The sequence below is a fragment of the Haliotis rufescens genome, unplaced genomic scaffold (assembly GCF_023055435.1).
Source record: "Haliotis rufescens isolate VD_foot unplaced genomic scaffold, xgHalRufe1.0.p SCAF_10, whole genome shotgun sequence".
Classification (NCBI taxonomy): Eukaryota; Metazoa; Mollusca; class Gastropoda; order Lepetellida; family Haliotidae; genus Haliotis; species Haliotis rufescens.
The window spans coordinates 24,264,490-24,288,110 of record NW_025963780.1 but is presented as its reverse complement, the minus strand read 5'-3'; the positions used below and the strand labels follow the sequence as shown (position 1 = coordinate 24,288,110).

The following is a 23,621-nucleotide window of genomic DNA, read 5'->3' as shown; positions in this document are numbered from 1 at the left end:
TAATGTAACGTATTGTCACCAAGTGACCTTCAGATGACCATCATATGAGAGAACCCAATTCCAAATACAGGTCTTGTCTCTACAGAAAAGTAATTAATTCAATATTGTCACAATAATGAGATGTAATAATTAGAAATAAACTTTCTCCTTGTAATTCGGAATCTGTAAAGGGGGATAACTAATATGATAAAATATTTCAAATTCGTAACCATTTTATAGTCTGATCTTCTCACTGTAAGCGTTAATAACACTGACAAGCGTTAATAACACTCACAAATAATTAGTCCGTAGAATGGTTGAAACAAAGCCATTACAATATGAGATATTACAGGAAGAATAACCATTATCTAGATAAGGGAATCATCATCATTATCGTCTCATGGCAGATGGCAATTTGTATATGAATTATGTCGGTAATGTCGAAAAGCGACTCCACAATGTTGAAGTACCATAAAAACACCGGTCGTTGAAGGAAGGAATCGTTTTAAACAAAACGCCCTAAGCCAACTTACATTTATCCATGTAAAACTGCGGCATGGTATCTCAGTGGGCTAGCACTATAAATCAACATCAGTCTGGACCAGTACACGCACGCACGCAGGCACGCGCGCGCGTGCGTACACGTCACTTTATAAGTGCAGTAATCTTGGACGCGACGTTAAATCTCATTTCATCTCTTCTTCCCCGCCTTCCTTCAACAGAACACAATTTATAAAAATGTAAATCAGGAACTGGTATTTACAATGTAACCTGGATGGCATGAATCGGTGTTCATGCTATCAAACACTGGTTTTGTGAATCTTGTTCACAGGTCCCGAGCCAATGTCAAAGGAATGTAAACTCACTTATACCCAAAAAAATATTCATGACAATTTAGAAAAGTCACTAAAGCGGCCGGCAAATGTTCGTTAAGTTACGTGTCTTCATCAACTGATACACTTGACACTATAACGGAGGCGAGTGGCATAAAACCTAACGCGGGACGTGTAAAACCCCATATAGCCGAGTGATCCTGCTACAAATTGATGTTATCGACATGTTTTAATATGACATTGTAAAATAATTCAAACGAATTCAAAGTTGATGGAAAACAGCTGTTCGGCTGAGTTGTGGTTAGCTTGCGCTTTGTCACGTGACTTCCATTGACTCGGAGAAAACGTGCGGCTATTCTGCCTCTCAGAAATGCACACGCAGCCTGCCTTGCTCGTGGCAGGGTATAAGGGATTTATTCGCCCTCTGAAAAATGTATTCCTCTCCAAGGCGGGTTACACAGCATAGTATCAAGATCACGTGGACCAATCAGGTCTCATCATTCCTTTCTTATGCTTCTCTTCCTATTACTATTATAGTGATGCCGTTCCTTTGCAAAATAGGAGTGTGAGGGCGAGAGCTGTTCTGTATTGTTTGTTTGTTTGCCGCACTCAGCATTGTTTGTTTGTTTGTTTGTTGTTTAACGCCGCACTCAGCAATATTCCAGCTATATAACGCTGTCTGTAAATAATGGAGCCTGGACCAGAAAATCCAATCATTGACATCATGGGCATCGATATGCTCAATTGGGATACGATGACAGGCATCAACCGCCTCTCACGGCAAGCATGGGTTGCTGAAGACCTATTCGAACCTTGATCGTCACGGCAAGCATGGGTTGCTGAAGACCTATTCGAACCTTGATCGTCACGGGTCAGAATAGGTGTACGGTTTTTCGTATTGATATGAACAGTTTATTAATACAGAATATATCAGAATATTGTGGAATTATCCTTTCACGTTTTTATGGTGTAACCAGGTCCAGTGAGAGGATTCGGGGTAGAATAGGTCTTCAGCAGCCCATGCTTGCCGTAACAGGCGACTATGCTTGTCGTAAGAGGCGACTTACGGGATCGGGTGGTCAGGCTCGCTGACTTGGTTGATGCACGTCATCATATCCAAAATGTGTGGATCGATGCTCATGATGTCAATCACTTGATTGTCTGGTCCAGACTCGATTATTCACGTGCGCGTTTATGTTGCTGACAAACCGTGAAATAAAATCATGGCTAATCAGGGATTCGAACCCACGATCATAAGTGTCTGGCACGCCGAAGGTAGGTAACTCTGCGCAGCGAATTGCGTCGTCATGAACGACTGTGCCAACCGTGTTCTATTTGTGTTAACCAATTAAGTATGAGTTAAAATTTAATGAGTGCGATACATACATACATACATACATACATACATACATACAGACAGACAGACAGACAGACAGACAGACAGACACTCACACACACACTCACAATCACACACACATACACACACAAATAAATAAGTACTTCCGTAGTGCATAAATATAATTTCAACATTAAGCATATTAGTGATCAATGGTGCCAACATTATCATTATTTGACCTTGACCTGACACAGAAAATGTCCTTGACCTCGTCTCGAAAATCTTTACTACACAGCCAAATCCAAGGAAGTATGGCCGACTTCGCATACACAAGATTTCCAGTAATAAAAAATCTTGAAACAAAATACATATAACACTCATTAGGATGACAGTCGTAAGTGTCCAGCTGTAGAACGGCGAAGGGGAGATACAATCCCACCGTCACACACGCCGTAACGAAAACGTCACAAGGAAAAGCTGTGTCGGCAGAGTAACCTCCCGCTTTTGTCTTAAAGTGTACAAATATCACAAATCCGGACGAAATAATAATTGCTCCGGACGGAATAAAAAACGCCAGATACATGAAAATTTTAGAATTTTCATCCAAGGTAAAGAAACAGTGGGCAGGCTCGGAGTTTCGCATCCCCATGGCAATGAATGGCCCTAACGCTACACACGGCCCGATCCAACACAGCATGAGGAGGACGGTTGTTATGACGCTTCGTAACTTACCACGGTACTGGGTGACCGCTCTGCGAAATGTGAAGTCCGTATTAAGGGCTACTACAGAAAGGCTACAAACTGTAGCAACGCTGTCGCCACAGGCCCCTGCTAGATAGCGTGCCAAACAGCTGTAGTTGACTCTCTGGTCAATCAAGATGTCGGTCCACATGGGCAGGAGTAAACCTCCATCTGATAGGTCGGCGAAAGCGAGGCTGGCGACTAAGATGTACTTGGATGACCTTCTCAGCTTCTTGGAACCGACGACTAGGAGTAGCACCAGCAGGTTTCCCAGGACGATTCCTACAGTGAAGACGCAGTTAAGCACAATCCGGGTTTTGCGATCCCCGGTTGGGGGGATTCTGGGAAGGTTCATGTCGTACGTCATCTTAAAGTTGAACTTGACAGTCCTGGAAGACAAAAATCGCATAAAGATGATAAATTAATTAACTGAGCATCCCAGGTTTAGTAACATAACAGTGTTTATCAGAAAAGGTCGAAATGTCGAACAAAGGTCAATTATTGCAATGGTTTGATAAGCTTGTACTAGAATAATATTATTATGATCGGTCTCTTGATCAGTTAACAATAATAATAATATTTTTGTAAAAAGTGCCCTCCGTGGTGGGCCTAGATATTGAGGATTTATTCCCCTGAAGTTTGTTTGTTTGTTTGTTTGTTGTTTAACGCCGCACTCAGCAATATTGCAGCTACATGACGGCTCTTACGACAACCATAGTCGCCTAATTCCACACACACACACACACACACACACACACACACACCACACCACACACACACACACACACACACACACACACACACACACACACACACACACACACACACACACACACACACACACACACCCCACCACACACCCCCAACCCCAACTGTAACTGGGTTACAGATCAACAGATCACAGCCCAGTCAACCTCCCTCCGGTACAAACCAACCAAACTGGAGATGGGACTTGCCCTAGGAGGAGGCACAGAACCCATCCAAGAATATCTTGGACGCAAAAAATGAAGTCCACACTTCTGGTCCACACAGAAATACCAGGAGTAAATGGCAAATTATGGAAGCAGCATTGGGACAAAGCCATGTCAATGTATGCAAACCTGAGAGAACAAAAATCCCTGACCAGCTCCGGCGACTAACATAATAAATGCGCCGTGAACCTGGTAAGTTAACTGCCAACAGTCGACCTTTGCATGACCCCTCAGCTCCAACAGTAGAAGACCCGAAATTGCGGATGATCATTCGCATTAATCTCCCTAAATTACCTGACGCAGTTGTCAATCGTGACCCACATATGGGTCACAAAATGAAATTCCTGGTGGCCTCGAAGATTTTGAGTTTTCTCCCGATTCCGAACCCTCTTCTGTCAATGATCTTTCTAATGATGCGTTGCATATTTTATTTATGTCATTCTATAATCAAATCTGTGATTTACCGATTGAGAAACGGAGGCCAATCAAACAACTGAACCAATCATTTCAAACAGAATCAGCTTGATAAATTCAATTACATTCTGTCACTCTCAACGCGGACAGATACACAACTAAATACAAAGTGTGAGACAACAAAAGAGAAAATTCTAAATCAAAATCTTGATTCCTTGAATGCAAAGTTAAAGATTTGAACAGAAAAAAAAGAAAGTGGGACAATAAAATAAAAATAATTTCATAAAACAAAATAAGCTGTTCAAAACTGATGAAAAACATATTTATGGGCAATTAAGTGCAAACACTGGCATTGATGAGGAAAGACCCACCATTTGATTCCAGTGAAAGGTTTTGGACACAGTTGTGGTCAATACGTATACCAGATAACTGCCGCCTCGAGGAGTGTGAGTGAGTGAGTTGGGTTTAACGCCGCTTTTAACAGTATTCCAGTTGTATCACGGCGTGTCAGCTTAATGTGGGAGGAAAGCCCGAAGTGATGCAGGTCTCAGACGTTTACCACTTCGGTGAAACCCATGAGCATGGGTATGGTGCTGACAAACCTAGAAACATAATCGGGGCGAACCGGGATTCGAACCCACAATCATAGGTTTCTGGCGTGTCCAAGGGACGCAACTCTGCACAGCGAATCGCGGCGCCTTAGACGACTGGGCCACCCGTGCCCCCGCCACCTCGAGGAACTAAGGGGAGAGGACTACAGTAATAAGGTACAAGAATAAAATGTCACCATTGTTGTGTTTCATTACACCTTGTTTCCTGAAAAAAAATTAATTAAAAAGTCTAAATCCCATACGGCGCCAAGGCCTGGTGGTATTCGAAACCGGTTTGGGAAAATGTTCCCGTGTGTGTCCGAACACAATTACTGCACTGTTTAAGTTCTCTTATGCATACAGGGGCGGTGGGGTAGCAAAGTGGTTAAAGCGTTCGCTTGTCACGACCAAGACCCGGGTTCGATTCCCCACATCGGTACAATGTGTGACGCCTATTTCTGGTGTCCCCCGCCGTGATATTGCTGGAATATTGCTAAAAGCGGCGTTAAACCATACTCACTCACTCCACCAGAATCTCACAGGGTAGAACACCATTAACTTGACATATCATATCTGTACTGATTGAAAACAACACTTAGAGCGATACAACCCACTTGACACATGCTATCAATGCTGTTGTCATTATCAGACTGAGAGTGTTATGTCAATATGTTCCACACATCTAGACAGCAAAATGCATGTAAATGATACCAAGTGCTTGTTGTAATATACCGTGATATTGCTGGAATATTGCTACAAGCGGTGTAAAACCATACTCATTCACTCACTCACCTCTTCACTCTTGTGGATACAGGGGATGTTCCACTCATGTTGTGCAAAGGTCGAACAATATTTGACTGACCTTAAAAACTTGTCTGAACACACAGTACAAAATATTTACAGTGGCTGATCGTGTGTCATCATACAACGCTTCCAATGACAGTATTTACATGGAGCAGAAAGGAGCCAGAAAGGGATGTTGGGGTTGTAAGGATCAATTGCTGGTTCAGAAAATGACCCTTGAAGAGGTTACCACCGTAACCCCTCAATGTGTTGGATAGACTTCAGAAAAGCTTATGATTCTGCATTTTGAAGTCGCTGGAATGTATTGACACGAGCAGGAGGTGACTTTGGAACCAATTTCTATTAGAAGAGGAATATTTCAGGGCGACTCTTCTACTCCTTTGCTTTTCTGTTTGTCACTAAATCCTTTTAGCTTTTTGCTACGCAAAGAGGATAGTTAGGGCTTCAGAAAATTCTAAGAAGCTTTGTGAATACCGCCCCAGGATTATAACTATCCTCTTTGCTTAGCAAAAAGCTAAAAGGATTTAGTGACAAACAGAAAAGCAAATATTCCTCAGCACAGATCACCAACACCCCTTACTCGCACCCTTTACATGGATGACTTTTAACTTCTTGCCAATGGAGAATCAACTCTAAAAATTCTCCTTGTCGAGTCCTTTTCTAAGTTGTCTGATTCCAAATTCTACTCGATGCCTTTGGGGTTTGGAACCTCCAAATCTGTTGACTGACTTTGGGAGAGTACCCAAGTTTGCTGCCAGGAATACAGACTACTGACAATCTGGGTTCCACAAATCGCTTAGAAAAGTAGACGTGAATGTGTCCAAAGTTAAGATATCATACACATTGTTAATTCTTGATCTAGTTGATCCAGTTGATCCAGTCATTCAAAGGTGCCGCCATTCACATACGAGACCAACTGGTCTTACAGGTTACCGAAAGATGCAGGTTGTGATGAATGCCACAATTTGATTAGAATTGCGTCACTGAAGCGTGTAAACATTTTCTCATTCTTTTTCGAAACAAACACATCTGAAACTACCATAAAGATTTTAAGAGGTATAATTGCTCTCTTTTTCATTCTGCAGATGCTGTGGCCCACCTCCACCTTGTCCAGCGTAGAATCGTTATTGCCTCAACGTATGTCTAGGTGTCCACGTACAGGAAAGAGACAGTAAAGTTATTAAAAACAAAATAATTTTATGTTGAAGCCTTTGAAGGCATAGCTGCATGTGTTATGTAGACATTGTCATAATGTAAACAGATAATGACGTCACGGGCACAGTTATAAAGGTGGGGCCAAATGTTCAGTATTCTAACACGTGGTCAGCGCTTATACACAATGAAGTCACCTTGAAGAGGAGGCATCACAGATCACAGATCGGTCAACGCTCCATTGTCATGTAAACATTCTATAACTGGTCGCCGAACGTCACACGTCTGATAAGGGCTACTGGAATCCGTTGCCATTCCTCAACTAGTGCTTGAGCAAGGCCTTGTCTTGTAAGTGAATGAAATGGTCGTGCTCTACACCAGCGATCCAGAAAATCTCAAAGATGCTCTATGGGGGAGATGTCGGGAGATCTCAGCGACCAGGACAAGACGTTGGCGTACAGAAAGTTGATCGTAATCCTTACCGAGTGCAGTCTGACATTGTTGGAACAGGTTGTCTGGGTAGTGCCACAGAAATGGAAGGACAGCAGGACAAGGCACTTGATCGATACAGCGTTGGGCAGTCAGTTTGGCACCGAAAACGACCAGATCTGTGTTAACGCCACCACGGAATCCTTCCAACACCATTACGCTACCTGCACCAAACAGTGCGACCTCCCGAACACAGAAACATGCCTCCTGTTTCCCTTGCCGGCGGTGTACTCTGATTCTCCCATCAGCCCTGAAGAGTTGGAACCAACTCTCGACAGAGAAGAGAACTCTTTGCCAGTTCCTGTTCTGCCACTGATTTTCAGTGTGTGCACCTCTAAGACTCTGACGTCCACGTTGGCGTTTTAGGACGGAACGGTCTATCAGCCCGAATAGGAGCTCCTAGACCCTGTCCCGCTGACTCGACGAAAAAGGGTGCTCGCAGATGATGACGTCACCATCACGAATCGGTTCCTAAGGTACAAATCCTGAAGGTAGTGGTCCCCGGTGGATCTGGTAACGGGTGGTATGCTCGTATGATTTGCCCTGGCACTGCTCCTTTTGGACGTTTATCATTATTTCAAAAGAGCTGCCTCGTACGGAATAGTTTTCAGAAAATTGCAAAAGCCTCCATGCTTTTTTCGTTTTCTGCCAATCAGGTCAGTATGGCAGTTCATGACCTGAATAGACATGGGGCCATTCCATTTTTAAAAAAGGATGGTCTAAGTTAAGGAAGTCCTTCATACCAATTTAAAGCTGAATTTGAAAAAAAAAATGATGGAGAAAACGTGAAACGGAGACATATTTCTGAAGTCTAGCTATGTATGAAGGTGCAGAGTGGGGACCACACTAGTATCCGCCAAACAAAGGCATGGAAAGGTTGGTAGTGAAACTGACAGGGTATGGGACCTGGACACCTTCTCATTGAATGGACATCACATGTCGATTATCTTGATGTAAGTTATGATGCGGACCCATAATGGATGATGTCCCCGACTGTATAAGTGAGTGAGTGAGTATGGTTTTACGCTGCTTTTAGCAACATTCCAGCAATATCACGGCGGGGGACACCAGAAATGGGCTTCACACATTGTACCCATGTCGAACCTGGATCTTCGGCGTGACGAGCGAACGCTTTAACCACTAGACTACCCGACCGCCCCCCGACTGTATAAAGCTCAAAGTCGAGGATTTGCATTTGTAGCAGCGATAGGTTCCGAGATCTGACATATATCCCGGATTAAACATGTTCGGATATCTGTACTTTCGTCACCACTCGCCCGTTTCCGTAACCTGCAAGAAAACCCGTCCCCCGTCCATGAATGTTATGTGCGAAAATACGACAAGCAAATCAGAATGCGCATATGACTTCAAGTACAAAATTATTTGCATCTAATAATATACCCTAGATACAGTGAAAGGTGTTCAATCATACTGTATAATTGCCGCAAGTGCGGATATGTTTGAAATATCTACTGGAATATATATGACATGGGGCAAATATACGTGAATCATTACGCAACGAGTTGACAATTATTTTAACTATGCCCGTTTGCGTTTCGACGGAACCCAGTCGCAAATATGGCCACGAGAGGGCCACGAGTCGCTACATTCGTCGCCACTCGCCCCTTTCCGTAACCTGCAAAAAGACTCGTCCCCCCTATCGATGAATGTTATATGCGAAAAAACGATCTTAATGCAGATATTTGTAAGCACAATCTCTCTGCCCGGGATAAGTTAGTTGGCACTGCTATATCTGATAGACACCTCCTACACACCATTAGTGAGCTCGCAACCCATTCCCCACGTTATACATGTAGATCCAAGGATAACACCTTAAAGAGTATGATTGACTATATCCTGGTACCCTCGTGGATAAAAGACCATGTTACCGATCTCCATGTTATAGATACATGCCCTTATACGGTGTCAGATCATCTCCCATGTTTATTATCTGTTTATTATCTATGTCATTGAGAGCCTTTGGTCGAAATAATCTCAATATTAACCCCCCTGTTCCAAAATGGAACAAAGCAAGTCAAGACGATATACTCAGATACCAGTGTGAACTTGGTACATATCTTAACTCCTTTCACGACTGTAATCTGTCTTGTCAGCCTGAAAATGTTGACACATATAGCGACCATATAAGTAAATGCCTTTTACTTGCAAGTTCCAAATGTATCCCTAAATGTGAATATAAACCTTTTCTTAAACCATTCTGGAAACCTGATGGACTAAATGATGCACATTACCGTATGAGGGCTGCTCGACGTGCATGGCTAAATAACGGTAAACCCAGGGACGAAAACTCGGATTCGCGCATCTCTTATAAAACTGAAAAGAGACACTTCGAAAATCGAAAAGGTCCAACAAAAAGAATACCCTAAGGGAAATTGAGAGGTCAGCTGAACTTGATATAAATTCTTTTTATAAAACTGTTAGAAAACAACGAGGGCGGGTGGCCGAGATACCTATACTTAACTATAAGGATGAATGTGGTTCTACACCCTCAGCTATTTGCAGATAATGGGGTAAATATTTTTCAGATTTAGCCAAACCCTACCATTCCGAAGGATTTGATGATGTATTTAAAGAAGATATAACTAGTAAGGTACAGATATTTAAACAAGTACGAGAGGCCTGATGGGGAATTGGATAAAGAATTTACATGTCAAGAGATAAGAGAGGCCGTCAAATCCCTCAGCAGGAATAAATTCCCAGGTCCGGATAAGATTACAAATGAACATATTATCTATGAAGGAGAACATCTTATTTATTCCTTTCGTATACTTTTTAATCATATGAAACTACAATATGTACCCTATGATTATAAACTTGGTATGGTCATACCAATATATAAGGGGAAGAATGAAAAATCTGACCCTCGAAATTATAGAGGTATTACTCTCAAATCATGTCTCTATAAACTCTTTGAAAAAATACTGCTCAAACGTATAGAAGACAAACTATGTAGACTTAACCCAGACTTTCCTGATATGCTACAGTTTGGTTTTAGAAAAGAACATGGAGCTATTATGTCAGTATTTATTTTGATCGAAGGCATTCAGTATTACATACAAAGGGACTCTGCAGTCTATGCAGCTTTCTTAGATAATGAAAAAGCATTCGATAGGATATGGCACGATGGATTATTTTACAAACTACATAAACTGGGCATTAGAGGTAATACATGGAAATTACTACATCATTGTTATACAAATAGTTATGCTTATATTTCCTACCAAGGTGAACAATCAGACAGATATATGGTTCAACAAGGTGTTGGCCAAGGCAGGGTAATCACTGCTTGGTTTTTTCTTGTTTTTATAAATGACCTCATTACAGCCCTTAGACAAGCACAATGTGGCATTCGTGCATATGGTATGGATATTCCTGCAGTCTTGCTTGCCGACGATACTACACTTATTAGCGCATCACCGAGAGGCTTACAAACATCCCTTGATATTGTACATACATATGCCTCAAGGTGGCGCCTAACATATAATACATCAAAAAGTGCAATAATTGTGTTCACCAAAGCAAAACGCAAGGGATATAACTGTCATTGTAAACTTGGTAATATACACATCACTACAACTGACTCTACGGTGTATGGTGGAATACTTCTAACATACAATCTGTCCTGTAAAACAAGAATTGAAAAGTACTGTCAGAAAGCAAGACAAAATATTAACTCCCTAAGATCTTTAGGATTAAATAGTTATGATCTTCATCCAATTTCAAGCGTGAAAATATGGCTCAGAATGATACTCACAACCAGCCTTTATGGATGTTAATTACTCTATGACATCAAGGGTCAACATGCCGCTCTGTTGGAAGGCACGCAAAGATATTTTGCACGCATTGTACAGGGTCTTGATAAAAGATCTCCTTCAGAATCTACTATTTCGAACCTTGGACTTTGGACAATTACTGCATATATTGATAAATGCAAACTTTTTTTTCTTGGTCGTTTATGCAATCTGAACTGTAATAACTTTGCAAAAGATATTTTTGCGCGTCCATTGCAAGGCCTGTCAATTCAAAGACAATCTGTGGAGATCTTAAATCAACACTTGATAAATACAATCTGAGTCCCTACCTTCGTGCATATACTCAGTACGGTACTTTCCTTCCAAAATTGAAATGGAGAAATCGTGTTAACGAAACTATATGCAAATACGAAGAACAATCATGGCTCACAAATGTATCAAATAACGCATGTCCCGTTATAAGAGAATTCATACGAAATTAACATACCATGTACTTTGGCAATTAGCTTTTCTGTACCCGGAATATCGACCTGCTTTACAACTCTGTGTGAAAGTCTCATCACGTAGTAAACTTTCGAAAGAGTGCATGCTCTGTAATAGGCATGCTTTTGACTATGACAGCCACGTTATTTTACATTGTGAAGCGCTGATATCAGAAAGAAATGCGTTTTTCTCTTCTCTCATTGACGTACTTGACGTTCAGAAATATGTTGATTTTGAAATGCAAGATGAAACAGATATGTTATCAGTCTTATTTGGGGCTGAAACAAAATTTACTCACAATCTGGATCAATACACCTGGGAAACTATTATACTTCAATTCTCCTCGTATCTGTACAAACTAAGGCATCTTTTGATATATATCTTCTAGTGAAAATCTGTCATCATTTAGGTATCTGAATTTGATAAACTGTGTTTAATTGTAAATATGTTACGCCTTTTTTTATTGTGTTAACTGCGTGTAATTGAATATATTTTCATTGTAATCTTCGGAATGGCATCTGGAGGAAATAAAAATCTCTCTCTCTCTCTCTCTCTCTCTCTCTCTCACATGGGGCAAATATACGTGAATCATTACGCAACGAGTTGACAATTATTTTAAGTATGCCCGTTTGCGTTTTCGACGGAACCCAGTCGCAAATATGGCCACGAGAGGGCCACGAGTCGCTACATTCGTCGCCACTCGCCCCTTTCCGTAACCTGCAAAAAGACTCGTCCCCCCTATCGATGAATGTTATATGCGAAAAAACGACAAACCAATCAGAATGCGCGTATGATTTCAAGTTGTTCGTCAAAGAATCCCTCAGAAATAATTGTGATTTTACATATGTCTTGCATTTAAAAATATAACCAAGACACAGTTAAATGTGTTCAGTCATACTGTATAGTTCCGCATGTCCATGTGTACTTTAAATTGCATCTGAAATATATATAATATATGGGGAAATATATGTGAACCATTACGCAACGAGTTGACAATTGTTTTAGGTATGCCCGTTTGCGCTAAGACGGAACCCGGTCGCAAAAATGGCCACGAGAGGGGCACGAGTCATTATTCACTATTGTCCCGGAATAACACGAGTTGGTCAAGAATGGAGTCGCTATTCGGCTGGTCCCGGAATAACACGAGTTGGTCACGAATGGTATTCGTGATTTAATTTATAACTACATGGTAGCCATAGTAGTACAACGGTTCCCTGTGTCGTCGGGTAAAACTAATTCCAGGAAAGGACGGCACAATGGCGTCATCCATGCAGTGACTACAAGACGGAACGTCCGAGTAAAATTGACCATTTTACTGATATTGATATTCATGTATACAACAGGACGGCCATTTTTATATTGTGCTTTGCAGAAAACAGGCATACACATTTTGAAGACATAAACAAACTAAAACATTATAGGTTCACGACTGCCGCCAAATATTGTTGGTATGGCTTTGTTTGTTATCGTGTTGGAGTGGGATATTCAATATAAACTGCAGCATGGTATCTCAGTGGGCTAGCACTGTAAAACCTGTATAAGTCCGGACTAGTACAAGCAGCCACACACACACACACACACACACACACACACACACACACACACACACGTGCATGCGCATCGCTATATAAGTGCAATAATTTTGAACCCAATTTCACCTCACGTCACCCCCACCTCTCAAAATGGATTCGGTGATTTAAATTGAAATCATAAGTATATCAACGTGAACCTACCTCTGTCCTGACTAATAACCATTTACCTTACATGTGCACACGGGTTGAGCATATAGATCAGGGTCACCGGTCGCGTCTGTCGCAGTGTGTCTACACCTTCCCCGTTTGACCGTTATCTTGGCCTTTGTTAAACGACGATAACAGTGATATCACAACAGCCGTGCATTATTTGCACTTATTGCGTCTCACTTTGGGCTGAGCGGAGACCTTATATCCAATGACGGGTCTCAATGCTATTAATTAGAGACCAACCTATGTCCCACTCTGACAGAAGCCGAACAACTGAATGCTTGTTTCATAAGGTAGATACAGTAAACTACGGTTATAACGAACACGCTTATAACGAACTAACGGATATAACGAACTAACTTTTTTGGTCCCGACTATTTGCTGTAGTTATGCTGTATATATGCTTATAACGAACTACGGCTATAACGAACTAAAATTAGTAGTCCCCTTGAGTTCGTTATAACCGTACTTAACTGTATTTTTAGGACAAGCATGTTTATTTTGAGACTAAACCAGAGGACAAAATATTAATTTTCCAGATTTTCCTTCAACAGATTTTTTTAAATCACGTATCATGGAATCACATTCAATTTATTTATTTATTTATTTATTTATTTATTTATTTATTTAAGAATTAACTTTGAGTGAGTTCATTGGAGTATGAATGAGGGCCAAACTGTATAAACATCGGGGTTTGTGGCGTGAATGGAGTTTGAGCTCACTAACATCGATTCATCGATAGAAAGGCACGACTAGAGTGAGTGAGTAAGCGTTACTAGAGTGAGTGAGTATGCGTTTGCGCCGCTTTTAGCAGTAACCCCGCAGTATCGTTGGGGGGGGGGGGGGGGGGGGGGGGGCACCAGAAATGGGCTTCATACATTGCACCTATGCGGGGAATACATAGCATTCCTTAATTTCCTATCACTGAGGTAATCTAGACTTGCTAAATCATTCTAGACTTGAGTTGGACTCCTTATTTAATATATCCCCTTTGGCCTGGGGAACAGACTAGAACCTATGTTCTATACTTTAATTTTTAAAAAGGACCACTAATGAGACTGTTCCTCCGCTAACGCAATTTTATTCACTAATCCCTACCCAAGGGCAGATAATCCAAAAGTAACTTTTCATGGTAAACCACAAGATAAGCTCTCACACGCATTTCCATGAGAGATTTTTCACTGACGTTTACTCCAAAATTTTCTCAATTTTGTTATGCTACACTTAGAACGTTGATGTCGAGATTTGAATGTAGCTCTGTATCAGAGACCAGTAGATGCACGATCGTAAAACTGTAGCAGCAGAACAGAACATCGCTATGATTTCGCAGCTATCATTAGAGATTTGAGGCCCAATCGGCCGACCTCGCCCATTTCCGATCCGCAATGGCTAAGGGACGCAACTCTGCACGGCGTATTGCTGCGCCAAAGTTTTCCCCACAAAGACACTAAATACATGTATATCTGTTTCTACAAAGACATATATTCTTGACTCAGGCATTTGGAATCGATTTTAAGATTATATTGAAATTATTTTAACAGTGTAAGCAACCATATTATCATTATCCTTTTTTTCTGACACATTTACACTTATGACGTCTCGGTCTTCTTTCAACTGTAGACTAGGTGAGGTGAAATTGGGTTTAACGTCGCGTCCAAGATTATTGCACTTATATAGCGACACGTGTGTGTGTGTGTGTGTGTGTGTGTGTGTGTGTGTGCCACTAGATCAACTGTAGACTATTTGAAACGAATTAACGTTTACTTACCTACTTTCTCCAATGCAAATTGTAAGCACATGCATTAATTCTAAGCTGCCATTACGAATGTGCTGGCTGTGACGATCAAATCGCACGAAATGGGCATGCAGCACGAATATACGGGCTTGTTAAAATGCACCGATATTAAACATGAATGAGTGAGTGAGTGAGTGAGTTGGGTTTTACGCCGCTTTTAACAGTATTCCAGTTATATCACGGCGTGTCAGCTAAATGTGGGAGGAAAGCCCGAAGTAATGCAGGTCTCAGACGTTTACCACTTCGGTGAAACCCACGAGCACGGGTATGGGGCTGACAAACCTAGAAACATAATCGGGGCGAACCGGGATTCGAACCCACAATCATAGGTTTCTGGCGTGCCAAAGGGACGCAACTCTGCACAGCGAATCGCGGCACCTTAGACGACTTGGCCACCCGTGCCCCCGATTAGCAATAGACAATAGAAGCCAAGTTATCATAAATAGATGGTAATGCCACTGATTCACATAATATGTCAAGTGTATATCCAAATATTTCCCCTATTAAAGGATGAGTAGTATATATCTGGATAGCCCCACAACTTCGGATTAACAACGTTCCGCGATTTATGCTGCAAAACAACCGTTAGAAACACTATTTCAATCGCCCAATCAGTCAAGCGTGACTTCCGTATGATATGTCACGTACTGGTATTAACATACACCAACGTCAACAATATTCTTACAAACACCCTCCTTCATGCATGACACTCTGCCATCATAACAATAAGCGCGAAGTACGATGGTCACAAGTCAAGGTGAGACTGTATTGCTGCGGGCGATATTAACCACCCTATCCGTTTATAAAGCCCCGCGGAGACTTAGGCTTTCTGCCTACAGCCACCCCACCTAGCAGCTAATACATTCTATCAAAGCCATTGAGAGGTGAATGGAAACGCTCAAAGCCTATTGAACATACCCGAAGCTGTACTGTTAGTTCGATATAAAATAATTACTTTTTATGCGGGGCTATTATTTTGTGCGGGATTGATATAGAAATATAATTTACGTTTATATGGAACATGGGCTGGGAAGTGTGTCTTCGGGGATCGCAAGGTTGTGCAGCGATTGAGAGATTCATTCCGAGCTTGTTCGAGGACAAAGCCGCGACAGTGATGTGTGGAATATGAGACCGATTTGGACGGAAGGCGACCGGTGTTGTAAGTTGACGTGGTACTGGTTTGGAATGTATTACACAGACGTAATAATGTTCTGATTCAGTTTAGGGTTGGACAGCTTGTGAAAAGATATTTATCACGACACAGCACAATACAACGTAGCGATGGGGACTACAGGTCAAAGATCGCGGTCGTTCTTTAATATGTGTATTATATTGACGATCATACAAGACTTTTGAAGAACTGGAATTGCCAAAATGCTTGCCGATGTTTCTGTGGGATTTGATGTACAGTGGTTTTATTGGAATGCCATCGGTCGTAATTAATGTTTACATATATGAATATTCGGAATGCAGAGTTCCATTCCCTGGGCATTAGAAGACTGTGTGAAGGACAACTAAGAGGTAAGAGGCGTTTGGACCCGAATAGCCTTCATTTATGGACGCAACTGGGGGCATTAACTAGTGCGATAGCTGTGAATTACTAGCAGTTGTCCCACTAGTGTGACACTGTTGCTATAGCATGAGGTGTTGGTCTTACTATTCGGGTAGTTTAGCTAGTGCGAATGTTGTGTAATAGTCGTATCAGTATTGTAGTTGTATTTCGATAATATATATATTATCGTAGCTGGAGTGAGAGAGTGTGAGAGGGAGAAAGGGAGCGCGAGAGTGTCAGAGAGACGGACACACAGAGAGTGTCAGAGAGATGGACATAGAGAGAGTAAGAGAGAGAGTAAAAGTGTGTGAGAGAAAGAGAGTTAACATAAGAGAGAAAGAGGGAGAGTGGTTAAGTTTGAGCAGCGTTATACGATTTGCCATTCTCTCTGAATTAACCATTAAGTTCTCTCACAATGGAATAAAGTTAGGTAGAATTTGTTATACGTCGCTTTAAAATAATTGAGTCTTGGACAGACCAGTGATTGATTTAGCAACGACCCATTACGCCAGGTACGATGACGTCCATTTGAACCAGGTTGACCCTCATTTTTTTCCCATTTAATCCTATGACCAATTCTGCCCCAGAATCACCCGGGGAGACAAACATAAGGTACTGGGGACCTACATTGTATTTTTCTCCGGAGTTACCGCGGGAGACATGTATAGGGTACGCGTGACCGGTTCTGCCCTGGAATACACTCACATGGAGACAAGCATGGGTACTGGGGGCCTATTTTGCCGCATAATCTCCGCGGAAAAACACGCATGGGGTATGGGGGACTATTCTGCCCCGAAATTACCACGGGGAGAAAAGTATGGGATACCATGGACCTATTTCACCTCAATATCTACACTGGGAGACAAACACGGGGCACTTGGGACATATTCTGCCCTGGAATACCCACATGGAGACAAGCATGGGTACTGGGGGCCTATTTTAAATCTCCACTTGGACACAAACACGTTGCACTGGGGACATATTCTGCCCTGGAATACCCACATGGAGACAAGCATGGGTACGGGACATATTTTGAACAATAACCTCTCCAGAGAGACAAGCATGGGGTACTGGGGACTATTCTGACCCGGATTCCCTAAAGAGCGAAGCATGGGGGACAGGGGACCTATTTTACCCCAAATCTCCACGAGGAGACAAATATGGGGTGCTGGTTACCTTTTTGCCCAAGAATACCCACCAGTTCTCCAACAATGGAACGTGTTAAAACAAGCGCATATCATACTTTCTACTGTCAGCGCAAAAACGACCCTCTCACTGACATCTTTCAAAGTGCTTCTTAAATCATAATAATCCACACCTTCAAGCAAACATTACTCAAGGTAATCAAATCCGTATTTTCTCTTTGAATCTAATGGCTCCTTTCGATTTTTTTCTTTTCCTAAGTGGCGTCTTAATTGACCTTACCGTATTGGTTTCCGACTCGTCGATGACAGAGACGGTAGCGTAAAGAGCTTACTTGTGTGTCGACACAATACCTGCCCACACGTGGAAACCGTAGTGTCTACATACCTGTAATCAAGCCGTGCTACCTGTGGTTACCTGTGCGGGGGAACACAGGTACACTCTTGGCTTTACCTGAAGCATAGGAAACAGGTGAGTGGGGATATAGTTTTAAAATGTTTAGAGCTTTCAAGTGAAATGTTTCGTCGCAACATTACCTGTTTCTACAATGTTTCAATGCTTCACGAACGTGTGCATTGAGTTCCTAAGCAAGTGGTGTCAAGGCAGGTTGAATGGGGATTTCGAAACAGTATATACTCAACGTAAATAATAACTGTCTTAAAGACTGGGGAATGTTATCTTTAAGTTACTTTTTTGTTACTTAAGTGTCTGTTAGAGTGTAAAAAATGTTGTCGTTTGATCCTTTTTCGTTATTTAATCACGACGAATCTTTTCAAGACAACCTTTTTATTTTGATGTTGAAATGTATGACAACGTGATCCTCAATATGAATATTCATAAATACTACATTAAACATTAGATTAGGATATCGAGATATGAAAGCCTGCAGAGTTGCGTGCCTTGGGCGTGCCAGGGTTTAATGATCGTTGTTTCGAATCCCAGATAAACCTCAATCACCTCAATCACCTCCAGCTTTCCTCCCAATTTAGGTTGATCTGTCCCAATAAAACTTCAAGGAGTAAAACACCATTCAATAAATCCCTCAACACCAACTACTACAATAATACGCTGAAATGTAATGTGACACACATGAAACAATATGGCATTTACTTTAGTGCAATGTTTCATCCCTTAGCCGAACCACCCCTCCGTGGTCCAGTGGTAGAGCGTCCGCCCGAAGAGTGGAAGGTCATGGGTTCGATCCCCGGCTGCGTCATACCAAAAGAAGGTAAAAGTTGGTACTTGTTGTTACCCTGTCTGTCGCTCGGCATCAAGGGGCTAAAACAAGGACTGGTCGGCTCGGAGTCGGTATACTGTGTGTGAGTGGGGTATTCATGTTCAACTGCGGCATGGTATCTCAGTGATCTAGCACTACAAAACGGCATCAGTCCGGACTAGTACAAGCCACACACACGCCCACACACACACACGCACACACACACACACACACACGCGTGCATACACGTCGTTATATGAGTGCAATAATCTTGGACGCGACGTTAAACCCAATTTCACCTCACCACCTTAGCGGTACCAGGATCTGCTTATCTTCTGTGTGAATCATAGATACGTCACGATTATGATCCTTGGTCTGTCACGGTGGTGAATGTCCGAGGCAAGCAAGAAATAGTACACACGATAAGGTACCTTTAAGGGGCCTTTGATAACATTGCCTTGAAAACATAAGGACTAACGTTAAGTTTTTATGTCACTCATTACATTCAGTGCTGTAAAACATGTATTCACCTTTGTACTGTGTGTCACGTTTGCTACTCAAAGGGGTTAAGGAGGCACTCCACTGAAACAATGTTATGCCTCCCTGTTTCCAAGTGGTGTATGCAGTTTCTTTTGCTTTCCTGTTTCCTAATGGTATTTGCAGTTTGTCACACTTTCCTGTTTCCTAATGATATATGCAGTTTGTCATACATTCCTGTTTCCTTATGGTATATGCAGTTTGTCATACATTCCTGTTTCCTAATGGTATTTGCAGTTTGTCATACATTCCTGTTTCCTAATGGTATTTGCAGTTTGTCATACATTCCTGTTTCCTAATGGTATATGCAGTTTGTCATACATTCCTGTTTCCTAATGGTATGTGCAGTTTGTCATACATTCCTGTTTCCTAATGGTATTTGCAGTTTGTCATACATTCCTGTTTCCTAATGGTATTTGCAGTTTGTCATACATTCCTGTTTCCTAATGGTATTTGCAGTTTCTTTTGCTTTCCTGTTTCCTAATGGTATTTGCAGTTTGTCACACTTTCCTGTTTCCTAATGATATATGCAGTTTGTCACACATTCCTGTTTCCTTATGGTATTTGCAGTTTGACATACATTCCTGTTTCCTAATGGTATATGCAGTTTGTCATACATTCCTGTTTCCTAATGGTATTTGCAGTTTGTCATACATTCCTGTTTCCTAATGGTATTTGCAGTTTGTCATACATTCCTGTTTCCTAATGGTATATGCAGTTTGTCATACATTCCTGTTTCCTAATGGCATTTGCAGTTTCTCATACATTCCTGTTTCCTAATGGTATTTGCAGTTTCTTTTCCTTTCCTGTTTCCTAATGGTATTTGCAGTTTGTCACTTTTTCCTGTTTCCTAATGATATATGCAGTTTGTCATACATTCCTGTTTCCTTATAGTATTTGCGGTTGTCATACATTCCTGTTTCCTAATGGTATTTGCAGTTTGTCATACATTCCTGTTTCCTAATGGTATATGCAGTTTGTCATACATTCCTGTTTCCTAATGGTATTTGCATTTTGTCATACATTCCTGTTTCCTAATGGTATTTGCAGTTTGTTATACATTCCTGTTTCCTAATGGTATATGCAGTTTGTCATACATTCCTGTTTCCTAATGGTATTTGCAGTTTGTCATACATTCCTGTTTCCTTATGGTATTTGCAGTTTGTCATACATTCCTGTTTCCTAATTGTATATGCAGTTTGTCATACATTCCTGTTTCCTAATGATATTTGCAGTTTGTCATACATTCCTGTTTCCTAATGATATATGCAGTTTGTCATACATTCCTGTTTCCTTATGGTATATGCAGTTTGTCATACATTCCTGTTTCCTTATCGTATTTCAAATTTGTCACACTTTCCTGTTTTCTGATGGTATACGCAGTTTCTCATACATTCCTGTTTCCTTATGGTATTTGCAGTTTGTCACACTTTCCTTTTTCCTAATGGTATATGCAGTTTGTCATACATTCCTGTTTCCTAATGATATATGCAGTTTGTCATACATTCCTGTTTCCTTATGGTATTTGCAGTTTGTCACACTTTCCTGTTTCCTAATGGTATATGCAGTTTGTCACACTTTCCTGTTTCCTTATGGTATTTGCAGTTTGTCACACTTTCCTGTTTCCTGATGGTATTTGCAGTTTCGAACACTTTCCGTTTCCTAATGGTATATGCAGTTTGTCATACATTCCTGTTTCCTTATCGTATTTGCAGTTTGTCACACTTTCCTGTTTTCTAATGGTATACGCAGTTTGTCATACATTCCTGTTTCCTAATGGTATTTGCAGTTTGTCATACATTCCTGTTTCCTAATCGTATGTGCAGTTTGTCATACATTCCTGTTTCCTAATGGTATTTGCAGTTTGTCATACATTCCTGTTTCCTTATGGTATGTGCAGTTTGTCATACATTCCTGTTTCCTAATGGTATTTGCAGTTTATCATACATTCCTGTTTCCTAATGGTATTTGCAGTTTGTCACACTTTCCTGTTTCCTAATGGTATTTGCAGTTTGTCATACATTCCTGTTTCCTTATGGTATGTGCAGTTTGTCATACATTCCTGTTTCCTAATGGTATTTGCAGTTTGTCATACATTCCTGTTTCCTAATGGTATTTGCAGTTTGTCACACTTTCCTGTTTCCTAATGGTATTTGCATTTTGTCATTCATTCCTGTTTCCTAATGGTATTTGCAGTTTGTCATACATTCCTGTTTCCTAATGGTATTTGCAGTTTGTCATACATTCCTGTTTCCTTATGGTATTTGCAGTTTGTCACACTTTCCTGTTTCCTAATGGTATTTGCAGTTTGTCATACATTCCTGTTTCCTAATGGTATATGCAGTTTGTCATACATTCCTGTTTCCTAATGGTATTTGCAGTTTGTCATACATTCCTGTTTCCTAATGGTATTTGCAGTTTGTCATACATTCCTGTTTCCTAATGGTATTTGCAGTTTGTCACACTTTCCTGTTTCCTAATGGTATTTGCATTTTGTCATACATTCCTGTTTCCTAATGATATATGCAGTTTGTCATACATTCCTGTTTCCTTATGGGATTTGCAGTTTGTCATACATTCCTGTTTCCTAATGGTATTTGCAGTTTGTCATACATTCCTGTTTCCTAATGGTATATGCAGTTTGTTATACATTCCTGTTTCCTAATGGTATTTGCATTTTGTCATACATTCCTGTTTCCTAATGGTATGTGCAGTTTGTCATACATTCCTGTTTCCTAATTGTATATGCAGTTTGTCATACATTCCTGTTTCCTAATGGTATATGCAGTTTGTCATACATTCCTGTTTCCTAATGATATTTGCAGTTTGTCATACATTCCTGTTTCCTAATGGTATTTGCAGTTTGTCATACATTCCTGTTTCCTAATTGTATATGCAGTTTGTCACACAGTCCTGTTTCCTAATGGTATTTGCAGTTTGTCATACATTCCTGTTTCCTAATGGTATTTGCAGTTTGTCACACTTTCCTGTTTCCTAATGGTATTTGCATTTTGTCATACATTCCTGTTTCCTAATGTTATTTGCAGTTTCCTACACTTTCTTGTAGAAACAAGGTTATGTCTTCCTCTTTCCTAATGTTATATGCAGTTTCTTATACTTCCCGCTTTCCTAATGTTATATGCAGTTTCTTATACTTTCCTAATGTTATATGCAGTTTCTTATACTTCCCGCTTTCCTAATATTTTATGCAGTTTCTTATACTCCTCTTTCCTAGTGTTATATGCAGTTTCTTTTACTTTCCCCTTTCCTAATGTTATATGCAGTTTCTTACACTTTCCTTTTCCTAATGGCGTATGCAGGTGGTTTCTCTTTCCAGATTTCTAATGGCATCTGTAGTTTCTTTCATTTTCCTGTTTCCTAATGGAACATGCAGGTTGTCACGCTTTCTTGTTCCCAAATGGTGTTGGCAGTTTCTTACAATTTCCTGTTTCCTGATAGTATGCGCATTTTTTACACTTTCCCGTTTCTAATGGCATATGCAGTTTACTATACTTTCCTGTGTCCTCATGGAATGTGCTTCTATTAGAGCCGTGTTACGGGGCAGTACAAACACAGAATACTGCTTCTATTAGAGCCGTGTTTCGGGGCAGTACAAACACAGAATACTGCTTCTATTAGAGCCGTGTTACGGGGGCAGTACAAACACAGAATACTGCTTCTATTAGAGCCGTGTTTCGGGGCAGTACAAACACAGAATACTGCTTCTATTAGAGCCGTGTTACGGGGCAGTACAAACACAGAATACTGCTTCTATTAGAGCCGTGTTTCGGGGCAGTACAAACACAGAATACTGCTTCTATTAGAGCCGTGTTTCGGGGCAGTACAAACACAGAATACTGCTTCTATTAGAGCCGTGTTACGGGGCAGTACAAACACAGAATACTGCTTTAAATATGACCGTGTTACTATTAGAGTCGTGTTTCAATGAATCACAGGTGCATGCACCACGGTATACCAGTTACCGCCCCTTGACACACACTCTTGTCATCATACCGACGGCTGGCAATAAGTTTCAGCGTCGATAACACATATAGCCGGGGCTGTTGATTA

General features: G+C 41.1%; 2 protein-coding genes across 6 annotated transcripts in view; one reads left to right on the top strand and one right to left on the bottom strand.

Moving 5' to 3' along the window:
• Window positions 1-2,320: 2,320 nt before the first annotated feature.
• On the bottom strand, window positions 2,321-15,135 carry LOC124130863 (5-hydroxytryptamine receptor 4-like). Of its 3 annotated transcripts, none has more exons than XM_046493900.2 (2): window positions 15,076-15,135; window positions 2,321-3,278 (listed from the first exon to the last, which is right to left on the bottom strand). In XM_046493900.2, the coding sequence occupies exons 1-2, from the start codon at window positions 15,108-15,110 to the stop codon at window positions 2,351-2,353; spliced, it is 963 nt and encodes a 320-aa protein (XP_046349856.2). In that variant the 5' UTR covers window positions 15,111-15,135; the 3' UTR covers window positions 2,321-2,350. The 3 variants fall into 3 exon arrangements, with proteins under 3 accessions (XP_046349856.2, XP_048244417.1, XP_046349857.2); XM_048388460.1 differs by lacking the exon at window positions 15,076-15,135 and adding an exon at window positions 13,299-13,474; XM_046493901.2 differs by lacking the exon at window positions 15,076-15,135 and adding an exon at window positions 13,325-13,474.
• An 818-nt stretch (window positions 15,136-15,953) lies between these two features.
• LOC124130870 overlaps window positions 15,954-23,621 on the top strand; it is a 37,421-nt gene continuing 29,753 nt past the window's right edge. The window contains exons 1-2 of one of the 3 annotated variants that reach the window (XM_046493907.2): window positions 15,954-16,623; window positions 18,059-18,268. The gene's annotated coding sequence lies outside the window, so the exon portion shown is untranslated. Of the gene's footprint in view, window positions 16,624-18,058; window positions 18,269-18,965; window positions 19,026-23,621 lie in introns of those variants that run through there. The other 2 variants (XM_048388453.1, XM_046493909.2) reach the window with 2 other exon arrangements.

What these genes read in the sequence shown, in the direction of transcription:
- LOC124130863 (XM_046493900.2), bottom strand. Translation starts at nt 15,110, where the DNA reads ATGCATGTGCTTACAATTTGCATTGGAGAAAGTAG. An exon ending in ATTTGCATTGGAGAAAGTAG is followed by an intron (nt 3,279 to 15,075) that starts GTAAGTAAACGT and finishes TTTGTCTTCCAG; the next exon opens with GACTGTCAAGTTCAACTTTA.